We start from the raw sequence: 19,301 nt of genomic DNA, 5'->3' as shown, positions 1-19,301 counted from the left end.
GCGCTATAACAGGCCAATGTGAAAAGGGTGGGATATATTCCTCAGCCTAGTAAGAAAATGTGTGAAAGATTTCACGTAAATTGCATGCTGCGTTCATGATTTGAGGCTTTTGTTCAAAACAGGGCAATCTTGCAAACTGTGAAAGCCAATTATAACCAATTAGGATGGAATATGAAATATGGGACAGATCCAACTTGAGCACATGACCATAGAGATACTGTGTAACGATTTGTGAGATTTTTGAACAGAATGTGGAGGAGTAATATCAAAAAATGTGTTTTACAAAAGTCGGCCTCCTGGTGGCGCTATAAAAGGCAGATGCGGAAAATGCAGGTCAAAGGTTTGTCCTCGGCCTCTGGGGAGTGAGCATGTAACGTTTCACGCAGATCGGTGCAGTTTTAGGTAACAAATGTGAAAAGCTGCCTCATGGTGGCGCTATAACAGGCCGTTCTGGAAAATGTGGGGCAGAGGTTCATCGTTGGCATCCAGGGAGTGTGTGTGCAAAGTTTGGCATCGACCGGGTTAACGGTGCCGGAGATTAGCTGTTCACAGACGGACGGAAGGACGGAAGGAAGGACGGACGGAAGGACGGACACACGGACGGAGTGCAAAACATACTCTCTCCCCATGCCTTCGGCCTGGTGGAGACAATAAGTTGATCTACAAGCTCAATGCGTGGCAAAAAATAAAGTTGATGTTAAAGTGATTACGTCATTTTATGGATTTTCTAAATATGGAATCAATATCAGTATAATCAGTATTAAATGATAACTATATTGGAACACATGGTTCATGTTTATGTTTCCTGAAAGGTATACCAGGTTTTCACACAAGAGGTTTCCACCCGACACAGTGACTATATATAAACACATAACTAGATAAGATGGAGCGTTCTCACTGCTCCAGTATTAGATGTACGTTTAATGCTGTGCCCCCCCACAAAATGACCGGAACTACTTCATATTCACCAAAACCAGAGCAGAACTCCCACCACGGGATTTGGGCGATCAATTAATGCAGTTGCAACCACTATATTAATGGCAAGTATTTCTATTATACAACTTAAGTGTACTGTCCCTTTAAGTAAAACATACCACAATGTAAAGTATAATATATAAAATGCACCCTTTAAAAATATAGTATTCAAAATAGGAATAAAAGTATAGTATAGTTAACTAAAACTAATGAAATAATGAAAACTATGATTGACAAAACATTTTAGTTTACTAAAATAAAAATAGCAAGGCTTTACAAAAACCCATAACTAACTGAAGCTGTGTTGTGTTTACAAAACTAACTAAAACCAAAGTATGTTCACGTACAAGGAATTTGACTGAGCGTATTTCCCTCTGACACATGGAGAACTATACTGGAATAATGAACTGATAAAATGGTATTTATAAATGAATGAAATACATGACATTATGATGCTTACTTGTTTTATTAGAGTCATTACAGAGAAGGGAATGACAATGAGTTAATTAGTTTCACTCATGCTATGATCACATTTTACAATTAATAACAGTCTATAATAATTCTGTTTTGTAAATATGAAATAAAAACCCAAGAACGTAATCCAGTATCCAGGCAAGAGTCGTAACCAGAGGAGGTGAAACTATAACTTCAGATCAGACAGATATTCAGAAACAGGTATTATCAGACAGGAAGGTTCAGAACTCGTGGTATACTTGCTATACAAGTGTTAACTTGTAGATCGGCTATTTTAGACAAAGAGATCTGGTTTAGAGGGGGGAAAAGGAGCTGACCAAGTACAGAGCCCTGGGAGACACCGGTCGATGACGTACATTCGTAAATAAATTACACCCCCATGAGGTCTTGAATTCATGGAGAGTGTTTTGTTTCTGTCTCATTACTGAACCAATAATGTGTGTGTACAAAAGTATTGACATCATACTTAAAAGTATAAGTACTCATTATGATTGGCCATTTTTTTTTTTGCCTTAGCCTGTATTTCTTCCTTTCTTTCTTTGGAAATGTTTCAAAAAAATGTCAAACCTTTTCAAAAATAGCAGATCTCACACAACGTGTTGCATTGCTACGCGTTGTGTGAGCTTGTAGCACTGCTATTTTTTAATAGATGAAATATTATATAGAGGGCTTGATTGCTTAATGTGTATTTTTATTCTAAATCTAGAAAGCAACTTGTAACTAAATGTTTCAGTGGAGTAAAAAAGTTAAATCTTTGCTATTCAGATATAGATGCATAAAGTATATTGAAAAATGGAAATACTCAAGTAAGTAAAAGTAGCTCAAAAATGCACAATACTTGAGTAAATGTAATTAGTTACTTTCCACCACTGCATATGACAGTGTGTAGACTGGGTTTAACTCCTTAGAATCCTGAGCTGTGTTTGAAGTGTCAGATAGTGAATCTGTCTGTCTGTCTGTCTGTCTGTCTGTCTGTCTGTCTGTCTGTCTGTCTGTCTGTCTGTCTGTCTGTCTGTCTGTCTGTCTGTCTGTCTGTCTGTCTGTCTATCCATCCTGTGTTTGAAGTGTCAGATAGTGAATCTATTCGTCTGTCTGTCTGTCTGTCTGTCTGTCTGTCTGTCTGTCTGTCTGTCTGTCTGCCTGTCTGTCTGTCTGTCTGTCTGTCTGTCTGTCTGTCTGTCTGTCTGTCCTGTGTTTCAGATAGTGAATCTATTCGTCTGTCTGTCCGTCCTGCTCGTCTCTTCTGGGTTGAGGTCTGACCTTCATACTGATGGACTTCAGGGAATACTGCATGGTACCTTTCCAATGATACCATACAACACCAACACTACTAGGTGAGCCAGTATAATCTCCCCACAGATAAACGCCATTGGGATTAGAATTATGACAAATGTTGTACCAGTACCCCCCCAGAAATAGTCTAGCACAATGTACTGATGAATGGCTATCCTGGTCTCGGTCTAGAGTGGAGAATCTCTGTCCATTGTGAGTGCTCAGTGAGTCTCCTGTGTGGAAAGAGTTAAAAAGAGAATGTAATGCAGTACACTATCTTCATCATCATCATCATCATCATCATCATCATCATCATCATAAAAGTATAAGTACTCATGATGATTGGCCTGTTTTCTTTTCCTTTCTTTCTGTTGAAATGTTTAAAAAAAAAAGTCAAACCGTTTAAAAAATAGCAGATCTACAAGCTCACACAACGTGTTGCATTGCTACGCGCTGTGTGAGCTTGTAGCTCTGCTATTTTTTAATAGATGAAATATTATATAGAGGGCTTCGATTGCTTAATGTGTATTTTTATTCTAAATCTAGAAAGCAACTTGTAACTAAATGTTTCAGTGGAGTAAAAAAGTTAAGACTTTGCTATTCAGATATAGATGCATAAAGCATTGAAAAATGGAAATACTCAAGTAAGTAAAAGTAGCTCAAAAGTGCACAATACTTGAGTAAATGTATTTAGTTACTTTCCACCACTGCATATGTATATAAAGTCTGTCTGTCTGTCTGTCTGTCTGTCTGTCTGTCTGTCTGTCTGTCTGTCTGTCTGTCTGTCTGTCTGTCTGTTTGTCTGTCTGTCTGTCTCAAACACTCACTCTGCGTGCGTGCGTGCGTGTGTGCGTGCGTGCGTGCGTGCGTGCGTGCGTGCGTGCGTGATAGCAGTTATTGGTGGAAATCACTTACTTCTTTAGTGCCTTATACTTAACTTCATGTGCATATACAGTACTGTCCTGTATCTGCTGTCTTATGCTGCTATGTGTAAGTAGATATATTGAGTTGTATTAAATGTCATCCACTACTTTACACCCGGAAACCAGCGGTGACAACAAAGGTGATTTCTAAACATACCTGCTCCTCCGTCCGTGAAGCGATCCAAGTGCAGCATGTATCCATGGTCCTCAGAGTCGATGTAGAAGTTGCTGTACTGAGCGTGTGCAGAGTTCCCACTGAAGTCCTCCATGTCCACTCTGAGCTCACTTCTCTTGTAGGTCAGATTGTAGAGGTTCTCCAGACCTAAAGGGCATACAGACCAGTGTTTTATTGAAGGATCACGTCACCCATTTTCAACATGTCTTCATATATTTGGTCCTCCGTAATGCTCATTATTATAATAGTTATGGTACTATTTATGTCTTCTCACCTAGCCAGTATTCTCCATCCACATTGCCAAAGCCTCTCTTGTATTGGTCCCAGGGTCTGGTGAATCCCACTGAGCCATCCATCCGTCTCTGGAAAACCTGCAGTGAAAGTGTGTGTGTGTGAGATAGAGAGAGAGAGAGAGAGAGAGAGAGAGAGAGAGAGAGAGAGGATAGAAATATCATTGAATAACAAAAGCTCTGCTTGTCCAATATAAAATACCACTGTCTTGATGTTATTATTGAGCGCTTAACAACAAATGTTACACGTGCATATCTCACATGTTTATATAAAAGGTAAGGTGTGTAAATTGAAGCATGCATACAGTTTAAGTTGACACTTAAGCCCAAACCACACCAAAGGGTCAGGTTGGGAACTTAAGGGACAACACGTTTTTTTAAGGTAAACCACATCAACGCAACGTTTACCTTAAAAAAATGTTTTGTTCCCAACCCCAACCTTTGGTGTGGTTTGGGCTTAAAATGTCAGATCAAAACAAAATATGGGAGTCAGAACTAAACTCTTTATGTTCCTGCAAAATGTCCTGCAAATGTCTCTGACAAATAATATATTTTTTCAGAGACTGAAAGCTGCAGTAAGTCATACTTTATGTTATGATCGTAATCATTGCTGTAGACTAGAATGTTTGTTCAGTAACACGGGCCTCCCTGTCTCCCCAGCTCTTTAGTAATCATACAATTCAGGACCAATTTGATCCAATGAGGAGAGAGACCTCGTAGAGGATAAACAAATGATATTGCAAGCAGTGACACAAAGATCTGGACCACTATAAAAATGAAGCTGATAAATGGGGAAGTCTATCCTGATTGGCTGAAACTGGCAACCCACCTGAAAATGTATTTCCTGGTTATTAATATCTGGGGGGGGGGGGGGGGGGGGGGGGGGGACTCGGGGGGATACAGTATAAATGCACTGAACAAACACTTTAAATGATTATTATCGGAATAGATTTAAACAAGTTTTAACCGAAAAATATAACAGTGGCATGACATCATCCTTACTGTCCATTTCCCTCCATCGGTGTCCATGTCACAGTAGGCCTGCACAGCAGTATCATCGTCAACAGGATAGATGGTGTGGATCCCACTGACAGCTCTGTTGTCTAGACTGTAGACATCAGCACAGTCTCTTGGCAGGGAACTCACAACCACCGGAGTGAGGAGACACACGACCAACACCACGGGAAATGTCTAGGATTTCAAATGGGATGATAAACAAAATGTGTTGTTGTTTATATTAGGCATTACATTTAGGCATCTATAGCAGAGCCTCTTAATCCAGAGCCATTTAGTAAGAACATAATACATTAAATGCATAAAGATAGTAATCTATAGGATCATAGGTAAACCAAGAATCATGCAGTCCAACAGTAGAATGTGCACCAAGAACACAGACTACTGTAGGCCTAATGAATTTAATACAATAGTTCATATATTGGTCACAGTATGAAGATATATGTTCACATTTTAAAATATATTTTATAATATCGTCACTGTCGGGCAGAAACCTATTATCTCCATGTTTAAACTTTGTTTTTTCGTTAATTAATGCTAGCCTGGCTAATAAGCCAGACTCAAATCACACTGTCGTGTGGTATTTGAGTCTGGAGATGCTGTGTATGGATCTTCTTTCCCGGGGGGGGCGGGTTCAAACATTTTCTCTTTGACGCAATTGGTCAGAGCTACTGTCAGTCAAAGGTCTCAAGCATTGAACGTCACTGTACCAAAGCCCGCCCATATTGCATACCGTGTGCTGATTGGCCACACCAGTTCTCTGGTGTAGGAAATGGGCGTACAATTGAGCCTCTCCAGACCGTAATCCGCCGGCAGGCAATTTTCTTTTTGCCAACAGCCAATTCGGTCTGCCTTATTAGCCAGACTAAATTAATGCCACTTGATCATCAAAGCGTCACGTTTTGAGCCTGTCATTTTACCAATTTTAAATTTCAATGCTGAAAACAGTTTTGGACGTTTCCACCCTACAGAGACAATATTCCATATTCATTGAATAATGTTTGGACACGGTCCCTGTCGCACCATTCAAATACATTTAGCCCATTCAGCACGGGAACCCCTTTTGGTGTTTTAGGCATTATGTTACACTTTAGCTATTGAAAAATAGCAGATCTACGAAGTGCCGCGTTACGAGCTTGTAGATCTGCTATTTTTGAAAAACCTTGAAAATGTGGCGCAAATCATTGAATATATATAATCTTTCAGATGGTGGTCCGCGGCCAAATACAGATAATTCTAGGGGACCTTGACATGAAAAAAGGTTGAGCACCACTGGTATAGAAACATAGGTTTTCCCCCCCAAAAAAACATGATTTAGAAGATTTTATTTTAGAATCGGGCTCAGTCGTAAAGTAAAGTATAAAGTAAATAAGTAGGCCTAAGTAAGTAAAGTAAATAAGTAAGTAAATAAATAAGTAAATCAGTTTAGGGATAAAGGGTTCCTGTCTTCCTGCACTAGTCAAACATACAAATGGTTGTTCTCTCAAGAGGTCAGTGAAATACTCACCATGCTGGTTCAGAGAGTCCTCCAGACAGCTGCTACAGAGTCCTTGGTTGAGGATCCTTTATATCCAGTAAGGTTACCACCAAAACGCCTTCAATGTCAACGTGTTCATGTGGAACGTCCCATGGCTGACTGGAAAACCAGTGTTGGTGCCAAATTCTGCCGGGAAATTAACCTGTGGGAACTTTGCACTTTGCACTCTGTCAGCAGGAGCAGCGTAGGTTTATGTACAGTAGATGTATTAATAGTTTTTGCCTTTTTGTCTATATTTCATTTTGACTTTGTGTTTTAAATTTCAGCTTGCTTTGAGTTTGTTTTTAATGTGGGTTTGTTGGTTTAGTTTAGTTTTTTTAAGCAGCACTATATATGTTCCTTTTTATGTCATTTTGTCAGTTTTTAATTTGCTCGATTCAGTATTTTTTAGATATTTGATATTCACTTTATCAGACATGCCGAGTTCCTATACAAACCCATTGTAACTTAAAACTCATTTTAACCATGATAGATTCATAGAAAACACCTGTCCTTGGTTCTGGTGACTGATTCCTTCTAATATGTGAGGAGGCCATGTTTTTTTCTTTTCAATTCTTTTCATTTATTTATGCACAATTCTATGTACAGCAGCAGCTATATAAATCTATGTAAAGAGCTTTGGATAAAAACACGATATAAGTGCACCATTTACCATTTATGTAATGAATCTAACATGAATGTTTAAAATGGAGTTTGAAGTTATACGATGGCTTTGTACTTTGTATAGGAGGGGTATGAAATGAATATCAAATATCTAAATAAATAATACTGAATGGAGCAACTTAAAAACTGTCTGGGGTGTCCACATAAGCCTGAGTAGACGATAAAATGACCACGTTTGAAAGTGGAATATCCCCACACAGGTCAGGTCAGGACACTCTCTCACACACACACACACACACACACACACACACACACACACACACACACACACACACACACACACACACACACACACACACACACACACACACACACACACACACACACACACACACACACACACACACACACACACACACACACACACACACACACACACACACACACACACACACACACACACACACACGCAGGACTCAAGGCCTCGTTTGCTCTGTCCAACTTATCATTGACCTCGGATTACGATTAAAGGACTTCATAGCACATACACATAACCATGCAACTTTAAGACACACTATTTAAGGCTAACAACTTAACTTTTGTACACGACTACAGTGTATCCCCACTACAGTGTATACAGCTTTTTCATAGATCTCATAGATATAGCTTCATAGATTATCATCAGTGCTGCATGTGTAAATTAGTCTTTTTTTGTTCATTTCAGACTTTTAACTACAGTAAACCCACCATACTGTTCTGGGTTTGCTCCTTTTCCCCCAAACCCAAACCTGAAAATAGTATAGATCTACAATTTTTCAGGAAATGAAAATAAAATTGTGTGGAAGATCTATTCCTGACTGACTGAGAAACTAGTGTTCATGCCCAATGCTGGGAACTTTGCAGCTGTGGCACAGAGCCTTATCAGCCAGCAGGCCCAGTCACCCTGCCACTGGGCACAGAGCCTTATCAGCCAGCAGGCCCAGTCACCCTGCCACTGGGCACAGAGCCTTATTAGCCAGCAGGCCCAGTCACCCTGCCACTGGGCACAGAGCCTTATCAGCCAGCAGGCCCAGTCACCCTGCCACTGGGCACAGAGCCTTATTAGCCAGCAGGCCCAGTCACCCTGCCACTGGGCACAGAGCCTTATTAGCCAGCAGGCCCAGTCACCCTGCCACTGGGCACAGAGCCTTATTAGCCAGAAGGCCCAGTCACCCTGCCACTGGGCACAGAGCCTTATCAGCCAGCAGGCCCAGTCACCCTGCCACTGGTCTCTCGAAAAACCAAACTCAAAGGAAAAGAGGGTAGCTGTTTTTCTTTTCTTTTGCGGATGGGTACCCAGTCACCCTGCCACTGGCTTCGGTGCATATGTTCACGTGGTTTAGACAGAGCAGCTCTGGGCAGGGGGGTGGGGGGAGGAGGGCAGAACACAGCCATGGAGGAGCAGGTTGCAGGCGAATCACGCAAAGAACGGGGCGGGACTTCAGACGAAACACAAGGGTGGGGTTTGACCGCCAACCAATAGGAGAGAAGGGGCGTTTTTGATGCCACTGGGCAGGGTTTAGGTTGTAGTCAGTCTTCACTCTTCAGTGACAGAAGACACAGAACAGAAGCGAGGATCCATGTACGTTTCACAACGGAAATTATTTTATTGTAAAGTAAAGTTAAAGTAGTCTGGTCTGGTCCATTAAGTAATTCAACAGGAAAATAGAATCCCTACCCGAAGAGAAATTTAAATAAACGTTACAATTCAAGGTGCATTTCTGTTGTTGTGCATTTTAGACTCCTATTCCATAACAGTACATTAGCCTATCCAATGTCCATATCAAAAGAGTAATAAAGTTACCCACACGTCCACGGACCAAAAATATAAAAGAAACAACATCAGTGCTTTCGTTACACAGAGGATGCGACATTATAAATGAATTCGGCCTATACTTTAATTACCATTCCATATGCTTTGGTATATGTTATATAACAGCTAAATGATAGTTAGGAACCAAATTGACCCTTATGGACCCTAACGGGTCCTCTCAGAGTTAAATTAACATTGATTTTACAATATAAATTGGGTGTGTCAGAGATAGAAATGCCATTAAATGGGGGTCCGTATACCCTAATTCAAATGTAAAAGGTTGAATATCACTGCTAGAGCCGCACAAATCTTCAAATGGGGGGGTCCCCAGGCTAATGAGTATCATGTTGGGGGGTCCTTGACATGAAAAAGTTTGGGAACCCCTGTTATGTAACAAAGTTAATATGAATGCCATGTCCATTTCCATGGTACGTGTTAGTGTGGAACGTCTATCTATCACTGACCACGGACTGGAAAGCCAGTGTTGGTGCCAAATGCTGCTGGGAAATGAACCTGTGAGAACGTTGCACCTGTCTGCATGTGCATCAGTGAGAAACTTAGGGTTATTCATAGTTTTGCCTTTTTTATTTAGTTTTTATTTTTATTTTGGTTTGGCTTTGTGTTGTCAAGCTCAGTTTAGTTTTAGAACTTTTTGAATGTGGGTTCCTTGGTTTAGTTTAGTTTGTATGTAGTTTTAGTGTAGCTTTCTTTTAACACAACCTGACATCTGACCCTAAGTAACCCCAGCCTCCATTCTATATCCTGGTCTTGCTCTCCAGAGATGTGGCCTTTACATTGTTAATAGCACTGGTTCTCAACCATATTCATGTCAAGGACCCCCAAATGAACATGTATATTTGGCCACGCATCCCCATCTGAAACCCCAAAAGGTTTGTGCCAGGCCCAGGCCTGTGATTTGAGTCTGGCTTATTAGCCAGGCTAAGGCCTGCCAGGGATCCTCATTCTAGAGTTGTCTTGTTAGTGCTTCAACAATAAATCCAAAAATGTTCCAAGATTAATTTTTTTGATATAGTGTGTGCGTGTAGAAATGAAATAAATAGCACTAAACAATAATTATAATAACTGCCTGTGATAGGTGTTGTCATATGCACACATACATACAGGAGTGTTTTACGCAAGCACGCACGCACGCACGCACGCACGCACCCACACACACACACACACACACACACACACGCGCACCCACCCACACACACACACGTGCGCACACCCGCGCACACATTGTGTGTGCGCGCACAACATCGTAGATATGACAAAACATTACTTAGTACTTAAACATTTGGATCAATTTGGATCAGATTTATGTATGTGTTGCAATAAGTTTCAGGTTGTCAAAAACACACACACACACACACACACACACACACACACACACACACACACACACACACACACACACACACACACACACACACACACACACACACACACACACACACACACACACACACACACACACACACACACACAGTGACACACACACAGACCTATAGGCTACTGCTCAAACACAGACCCACCAAAGCCCTGTTGTCATGGCGACCATCAGAAACACGAGGGCCGTTTCCGTTGGATGCTGTGCAGAGAAAAGAAGCATGCCTTTGAAACACCCTCAAAAGACCGAGAGAGCCCTGCTACTGTATGTAATGTATATATCTGCTACTGTATGTAATGCTACTGTATGTAATGTATATATCCACATGGGCGACGTTTCTCTTCCCTTTTTCATGTCGTAAATCCGAGCTGCAAGGCCTCTCTCTCAAGGCCGTGTTATATTTTACATTAGATTGGTCAAGAAAGATATATGTCCACCAATATAGTCCTTAAAGCCTTTAAGGACTTTTTTTTGCAACTGAATGGCTGGAAATGTAGTGTTTACATACACTGACACCACGCTAGACAGGAACGCCCAAAAACGTCACATCCGGTTTTAGCCTGGGGTAAGAATTTTCTATGGCTGCCAATGCAACTTGGTCCAATCCTTAATCACATACGGACAAACATCTATGCCGATGCTATCTAACCTGCGGAGGTAGCGTGCCTTGTCCACGGGCAACAGATCTTTCAACGTATATGGCATTGCAAATACGTTTGATAATCGCTACTCTGCTCAATATTGTTTTGAAAATGCCACAAATTGCATTGCAGTGAACGGGCGAAAATCACAACTTCCCCCGGTGGTGGGCGGAGTCACAGTTTGAGGCGCTGTTTACGCGCCGTGGTGTCAGTGTATAGTACAGTAAACATTCCTTAATGATTATGGTTTCAGTATTTATTTATGATTTTCTCTATTATTGGAAAGGAAGGAATAACAGGGATAACACTTCAACCCTTTTGCAACCAGATCTTATTTGAATGATGTTTGGGAGACAAGAATCACTTTCCTGGGGTTTGGGAGACAAGAATCACTTTCCTGGGGTTTGGGAGACAAGAATCACTTTCCTGGGGTTTTTATGATGTTTGGGAGACAAGAATCACTTTCCTGGGGTTTTTATGATGTTTGGGAGACAAGAATCACTTTCCTGGGGTTTTTATGATGTTTGGGAGACAAGAATCACTTTCCTGGGGTTTTTATGATGTTTGGGAGACAATAATCACTTTCCTGGGGTTTTCATGGGAGATGTGTGACTAATAATTGTGACTACAGTACATACATGTGCACCAAAGCATTATCAAGGCCAAGTTTATTTATATGTCCCAAGGTGGGCAATAAAAGCTCTTAAAACACATTACAAACTGTAACGAAGACTCTGACTAGGACGATGGGCTATATGACATATGACATGTCTAGTATGACAATCCTTATATTTGGCCCAAGCCGACCTAGTGCTGATATCAGATAGATGTGGTAGAACCATATATGGATAGATCTAACTGGCTTAGTCATCGTGACAAGCATAGTCGGAGAGTATATAACAAGGGTCGGCTTCAGGGAGCAGGCAGAAGTCGAAGCATCCTGGTTCAAGTTCTAACCGGACACCACTGCGGAGGTCCTAACAAGTAACCAGCAATAGAGCTTTGAGCTATTTTATATGGTCCTTCGAGCCGGATTAGGACTTACCGCAGTAACGGGATGCTGAAGTCTTCCAGACACATACGAACCAAGGTATCTGGCTTTACAACCCATATACCTTGAATAGCGTCTATTACTTTTGACACGAGTCTTCTAGATGAGACAGAATAACTGGCTAATGGCTAAGCAATTCGTAGAGCATTGAAGTAGAGGTACGGCAGCAGGCCAGCTCTTCGGAGAATGGGGCTGGCGCGAGCAGCCAATTGGAGAATTGGGGCCTGGAAAGTGATGGCCGGATAGCCGCGGGACAGTCGATTTCGGAAGCTCCAGCGGCAAATTAAAGATTTAGTAGTTGAGCAGACTCGCTTGACTAATTTGATATCATCATCAGGCCTTGGATATAGTGACCCTGGCCAACCCCTGACTCAGTGGCAAGATTCTAACCAGATGGTAACCCAGTTGCTGCCAGAGTCTGAACACTCTGGCAGTCCTGGCTGCTCCGTAGGTGAGCAGCAGTATCTCGAAGCCGTGAGATCCCCTCTGCTGTCAGAGCACGAACGCTCTGACAGTCCTGGTTGCCCCTCAGGTGGGCAGCATCATCTCGAAGCTGTGAGATGCACCCTGTTGCCGCCAGAGCACGAACGCTCTGGCGGTCCTGGCTGCTCCTTAGGTGAGCAGCAGCGTCTCAAAGCTGTGAGACCCGCCCTGTTGCCACCAGAGCATGAACGCTCTGGCTGTCCTGGCTGCTCCTTAGGTGAGCAGAAGCGTCTCGAAGCTGTGAGACCCACCCTGTTGCCAGAATCTGGATGCCAGCGTCTCGAAACTGTGAGACCCGCCCTGTTGCCACCAGAGCATGAACGCTCTGGCGGTCCTGGCTGCTCCCTAGGTGAGCAGAAGCGTCTCGAAGCTGTGAGACCCACTGTAAAATAGCTCGAACCAGTGCTGATTATTTCGTTAGGACCCGCTACAGTGGTGTTCGATACGAACTTAACCGGGATGTGGAAACCTCTACTTCAATGCTCTACGAGTTGCTTAGCCATTAGCCAGTTATTCTGTCTCATCTAGAAGACTCGTACCCAAGGTAATAGAAGCCATTCAAGGTATATGGGTTGTAAAGCCAGATACCTTGATTCGTATATGTTGACCTGTTGGAGATACCGCGTGCGTTGCCTGGAATCTCAGGTTTAGAAGCCATGGGAGCCGCCTTTTATTCTGTGCAAGTCTAGTGTTACGATGATGTCACCACTGTGTATATCCATCTTTGGAGTTTCTACATTAATCTGATGTCAGCGCTGGATATCGCTGTTGTCTCCATATATGGGACTATGGGTTATCCCATATATGGAACTCTAAGTGAAAGCCTTCGCAAAACAGCCACCCCCAGATTTCCCATGGAAATATGTAAAATATCAAGAAGGCTTGAACAGTCAGCCATTCAGGCCACCCCATTGAGGGCATCCAAGCGTCCCGCTTTCTTCCTTTGATGTTACGGTGGGTCATAAAAACCTCAAGATCAAATCACATGCCACCCATTAAAGGCGTTCCCTGTCAATGGGTCAGAGTCAGCCAACCCATGCAGTTCCAGTTTGAAGTAACGCCCTTTTGACCGTATCAAGGGTGGTCCACAACTTCGGACCCAGGCTTCTACAACACCACGCCACCACTTCGGCCCTGGCGTCTACAACACCACGCCACCACTTCGACCCTGGCGTCTACAACACGACGCCATCACTTCAACCCTGGCTACTTTCAAGGAGGTGATCATGTCCAGTGCTCTCTCTCTCTCTCTCTCTCTCCTGCACATCAACAGTGCTCTCTCTCTCCTCTCACTCTCCTGCACATCACCAGTGCTCTCTCTCTCCTGCACATCACCAGTGCTCTCTCCTGCACATCACCAGTGCTCTCACGGTGTTCACCAGAACCTTCTGACTCTAAGGGTCGGGGAGGTCTCGCAGCTCCGAGACGCTGGCATCCAGACTCTGGTAACAGGGTGGGTCTCACAGCTTCGAGATGCTGCTGCCCACCTGAGGGGCAGCCAGGGCTGTCAGAGCGTTCTGAACGAGACCCTCGTCGGATGTTGTATCTTGCTGGTGAACGAGACCCTCGTCGGATGTTGTATCTTGCTGGTGAACGAGACCCTCGTCGGATGCTGTGTCTTCCTGGGAGTGGAGCCCTCGTCGGATGCTGTGTCTTCCTGGTGAACGAGACCCTCGTCGGATGCTGTGTCTTCCTGGTGAACGAGACCCTTGTCGGATGCTGTGTCTTCCTGGTGAACGAGACCCTTGTCGGATGTTGTATCTTGCTGGTGAGCGGGACCCTCGTCGCCTGCTGTATCTTCCTGCTCCTCGTCGGCTGCTGCTTCTTCCTGCTCCTCGTCGGCTGCTGTATCTTCCTGCTCCTCGTCGGCTGCTGCATCTTCCTGCTCCTCGTCGGCTGCTGTATCTTCCTGCTCCTCGTCGGCTGCTGCTTCTTCCTGCTCCTCGTCGGCTGCGGTATCTTCCTGCTCCTCGTCGGCTGCTGTATCTCTCTGCTCCTCGTCGGCTGCTGTATCTTCCTGCTCCTCGTCGGCTGCTGTATCTTCCTGCTCCTCGTCGGCTGCTGTATCTTCCTGCTTCTCGTCGGCTGCTGCATCTTCCTGCTCCTCTTCGGCTGCTGTATCTTCCTGCTCCTCGTCGGCTGCTGTATCTTCCTGCTCCTCGTCGGCTGCTGTATCTTCCTGCTCCTCGTCGGATGCTGTATCTTCCTGTTCCTCGTCGGCTGCTGCATCTTCCTGCTCCTCTTCGTCCTCGGTAGATTCCGCCATCGGTGGTATATCCATCGTAGTCTTGATGTCCGAGCCTGCTCTGCTGTCCCAAGAATCGATTCCCATGCCGTTTTGAAGATGAACTCTCCTGTCCTACGCCGGGTCCTTCAATCTCTGCTGGACATGGAAATCCCACAACGTCGGGTCCCTGGCATCCAACCAACTGATGCCCAGAACCTCCGGAGCCCACCTGCTCCGAAGGCGAAGTGTGTCCCACCACTTCGGATCCCTGGCATCTAACCAACTGATGTCCAGAACCTCCGGAGCCCACCTGCTCCGAAGGCGAAGTGTGTCCCACCACTTCGGGTCCCTGGCATCTAACCAACTGATGTCCAGAACCTCCGGAGCCCACCTGCTCCGAAGGCGAAGTGTGTCCCACCACTTCGGATCCAAGGCGAAGTGTGTCCCACCACTTCGGATCCCTGGCATCTAACCAACTGATGTCCAGAACCTCCGGAGCCCACCTGCTCCGAAGGCGAAGTGTGTCCCACCACTTGGGGTCCCTGGCATCTAACCAACTGATGTCCAGAACCTCCGGAGCCCACCTGCTCCGAAGGCGAAGTGTGTCCCACCACTTCGGATCCCTGGCATCTAACCAACTGATGTCCAGAACCTCCGGAGCCCACCTTCTCCGAAGGCGAAGTGTGTCCCACCACTTCGGGTCCCTGGCATCTAACCAACTGATGCCCAGGACCTCCAGAGCCCATAGACTCTGGAGGCAAACTTCCAGAGCCCGTAGGCCCTGGGGCCAAATGATGATTGTTGAAGCGCACCTGCTCCACAAGCTCTACCACCTGGTGTTGTAGCCTCCTGGCTCCTGGGGAATCCGTCGGCCACCATCCTCTAAGGGATTGTTGAAGCGCACCTGCTCCACAAGTTCTTCCACCTGGTGTCGTAACCTCCTGGATCCTGGGGAAGCCGCCCCACCACCATCCTCTAAGGCCTCCGACATCCTGTTACTGTAGTACGTCCTAATCCGTTCTCGAATGGACCATGTAAAATAGCTCGAACCAGTGCTGATTATTTCGTTAGGACCCGCTACAGTGGTGTTCGATACGAACTTAACCGGGATGTGGAAACCTCTACTTCAATGCTCTACGAGTTGCTTAGCCATTAGCCATTAGCCAGTTATTCTGTCTCATCTAGAAGACGCATACCCAAGGTAATACAAGCCATTCAAGGTATATGGGTTGTAAAGCCAGATACCTTGATTCGTATATGTTGACCTGTTGGAGATACCGCGTGCGTTGCCTGGAATCTCAGGTTTAGAAGCCATGGGAGCCGCCTTTTATGCTGTGCAAGTCTAGTGTTACGATGATGTCACCACTGTGTATATCCATCTTTGGAGTTTCTACATTAATTTGATGTCAGCGCTGGATATCGCTGTTGTCTCCATATATGGGACTATGGGTTATCACATATATGGAACTCTAAGTGAAAGCCTTCGCAACACCCACCCTGTTGACAGAATCTGGATGCCGTGAGACCTCCCCGGCCCTTAGAGTCAGAGAGCACTGGTGATGTGCATGAAAGAGAGAGCACTGGTGGTGTGCAGAGCACTGGAGAGAGAGCACTGGTGATGTGCAGAGCACTGGTGATGTGCAGGAGAGATAGAGCACTGGTCATGTGCAGGAAAGAGAGACTATCTGACTTAGAGGGAGAGCACTGGTGATGTGCAGGAGGGAGAGAACTGGTGATGCCCTCAATGGGGCGGCCTGAATGGCTGACGTTTGATGTTCAAGCCTCCGTATGCTTGTATTGGGGTGTCCACTGTTCAAGCCTTCTAGATATGGTACAGATTTCCATGGGAAATCTGGGGGTGGCAATGTAACGAAGTGGAACCCTAGGACACCTAAGATCGAGACGGGACAGGATGTACAAGAGGAATTACCGCAGCCAGCTTTTACAATCTTGACTATAGCAGGAGAGTCCTTGTATGTGGGCTATCCACCGCCTAAAAGGGAGAAATGTCATGTTAAAGGTGTGCACAGTTCTAATTTGCAATTGTGGCAGAGTAATGGAAGTATATACAGTTCTGGATGATGGTTCGGGGCGAACCATTTTGTTACACACAGTTGCCAAGCAGGTCGGATTGAAGGATCAACCTGAAGAGTTGCGTATCAGAATCATGAGACATCTTCAAGTTTTGCATGGCGGTATCTTCCGAGGTATTTCCTGCCGCACAGCCAAACCAAGTCAATAATATTGAGGGAGCATTTATCGCCAAATAGTTTGGATTGTGAGCATACACAGATCGTCAGCAGACTAATGGAGAGAGATTAACATTTTCGAGGGTTTCCCTTGCTGGATAACTATCAGGCCTGGCCTGTTAGAACTTATCCGAAATAAAGGAAATTTGTTTTGGTTGTTCTTCTGGATACGGTATAGATTTCAACGTGAAATCTGGGGTGGCTGTAACGAAGACTCTGACTAGGACGTTGGGCTATATGACATATGACATGTCTAGTATGACAATCCTTATATTTGGCCCAAGCCGACCTAGTGCTGATATCAGATAGATGTGGTAGAACCATATATGGATAGATCTAACTGGCTTAGTCATCGTGACAAGCATAGTCGGAGAGTATATAACAAGGGTCGGCTTCAGGGAGCCAGAGAGCACTGGTGATGTGCTCTATTTATGTTAGAAATGTTGAGTTTTGAGTATGGGTCCCCAGCATGTAGAAACTACCAGATGCTAACTTGCGTATGTTGAGCAATTTTCATAATTGTCATATAATATGTGACCATACCATTAAGAACCTATAAGGGAAAATCTAATTTCATCATGCTTTAAGTATAGCATGTGACATCTGCAACTAGCTCTGGTCCATAGCTCTATAGCCGTTGCATTTAGAGCTATGTTACCGATGACTTCCGGGGCTCTCATGAATGCAGACCAGCCTCTCGTCTTTAGCGTAAATAAAAAGAACGCTTTTGCTTCTCACCAAAACAAAGGCGGGTTGTGTCATTAGAAAGCATGCTTTCCTTAGTGGAAGCACTCTGACCCCCACCACACGTATAAAAGGTACTTTTAGTTACTCCACTGCGCCCTCTACCGATATTGCCAAGAGAAAACCTTCCTAGAGAAAATCCCTTTCTGGCCAAAAAGCTCTAAATGCACCGGCATTAGAGCTATGGATGGACCAGAGCTAATCTGCTGTGAAACTAGGGGGTTTTCATGATGCTGAATCCATTCCAAGCATTAGTTTTGCACAAATAACACTCCTTGGGCTAAAAACGGCCATAGCGGTCACAAATGTGATGATGTCAGCACATTTGGGCAAGTGGCTATGACCGTGGAAATGTCCATTATTACTTGCGCAACCCACAAACCCATTTGTGTTTTTTAGCATTAAGTTATACTTTAGCTATTGAAAAATAGCAGATCTACAAGCTCATAGCGTGCACAAAGTGCCGCGCTTCGAGCTTGTAGGTCTGCTATTTTTGAAAAATCATGAAAATGAGGCGCAAATCTTTGTGTGTATATTCTTTCAGAGCGAACGTTTTTCTCTCTTTGCTTCTGGGGGGGTCCCTGGAACAACATATTTTCAGATGGGGGTCGGCGGCCAAATACATATAATTTTTGGGTTCCTCAACATGAAATATTGAGAACCACTGACATAGAAACATGGGTAATTTCAGAAAACTGTCAGGATTTAGAAGACATTTTTTAAATGTAGACGTCAGGCCTAAATGTGATACGATGGGTAGCCTAAAGAGTTCAGGATTTATTTGACACAATTTACAGTGAGAATAAAATATGTATAAACACAGTAGCTCAGGGTTGAGACCTCCTAAATACAAAACATAAATCCTATACTCCTTACCTAAAGGAAACCAAGAAAAGGCCTATATCTCCTGAGTCCTATAGGAGATAACTGATGGATTTATAATTAAGATAAAACCCATTTGTTGCATATAAAATGCAAAAGGGACCAAAGATATAAAGGACTGTATTATATTGAATTACTGAGCCACACAGGGCTAAACTATAAAAAATACTTTAGAGAAAGTACTCAAAGAGTACACAGAAAGTATTTTAAAAGTACTGATGAATACTCAGCACCACAACTAGGCCGAGAGCCTATGACCAAGTTAACATAGCTTTAACAGGATTACTTTAAGCAGGAAATACTCTTTTAGAAAAATACCTTCAAGTCAATAAAAAGATGAGTCCACCAGGAAGAAGGATTGTCCAGTCAGCAGATTATGGTTTAGTTAATTCATTTTCAGATCAGAGAGACAGAACAGATCCGCATACAGCCAAATTACTCTCCCCTGTACCACCAAAAGGGCACAGGGTAGTCTCTGACGAACAATTCATTACAAAGGCTATTCATACTGTAGAA

The 19,301-nt window shown here is 44.0% G+C and overlaps 1 protein-coding gene across 1 annotated transcript; it reads right to left on the bottom strand.

The window, feature by feature from the left end:
• Positions 1 to 2,658: 2,658 nt before the first annotated feature.
• Positions 2,659 to 15,901, bottom strand: LOC306918586 (microfibril-associated glycoprotein 4-like; the record flags this gene model as incomplete). The annotated part of the gene is made up of 5 exons (XM_079531478.1): positions 2,659 to 2,954; positions 3,802 to 3,966; positions 4,094 to 4,190; positions 5,112 to 5,217; positions 15,741 to 15,901. 5 exons carry the CDS (start codon positions 15,899 to 15,901, stop codon positions 2,659 to 2,661), a joined length of 825 nt encoding a protein of 274 aa, XP_079387604.1.
• Positions 15,902 to 19,301: the final 3,400 nt, after the last annotated feature.

Source organism: Electrona antarctica, assembly GCF_951216825.1.
Source record: "Electrona antarctica genome assembly, contig: scaffold_250, whole genome shotgun sequence".
Classification (NCBI taxonomy): Eukaryota; Metazoa; Chordata; class Actinopteri; order Myctophiformes; family Myctophidae; genus Electrona; species Electrona antarctica.
This window is presented reverse-complemented; position numbering and strand designations above follow the sequence as displayed.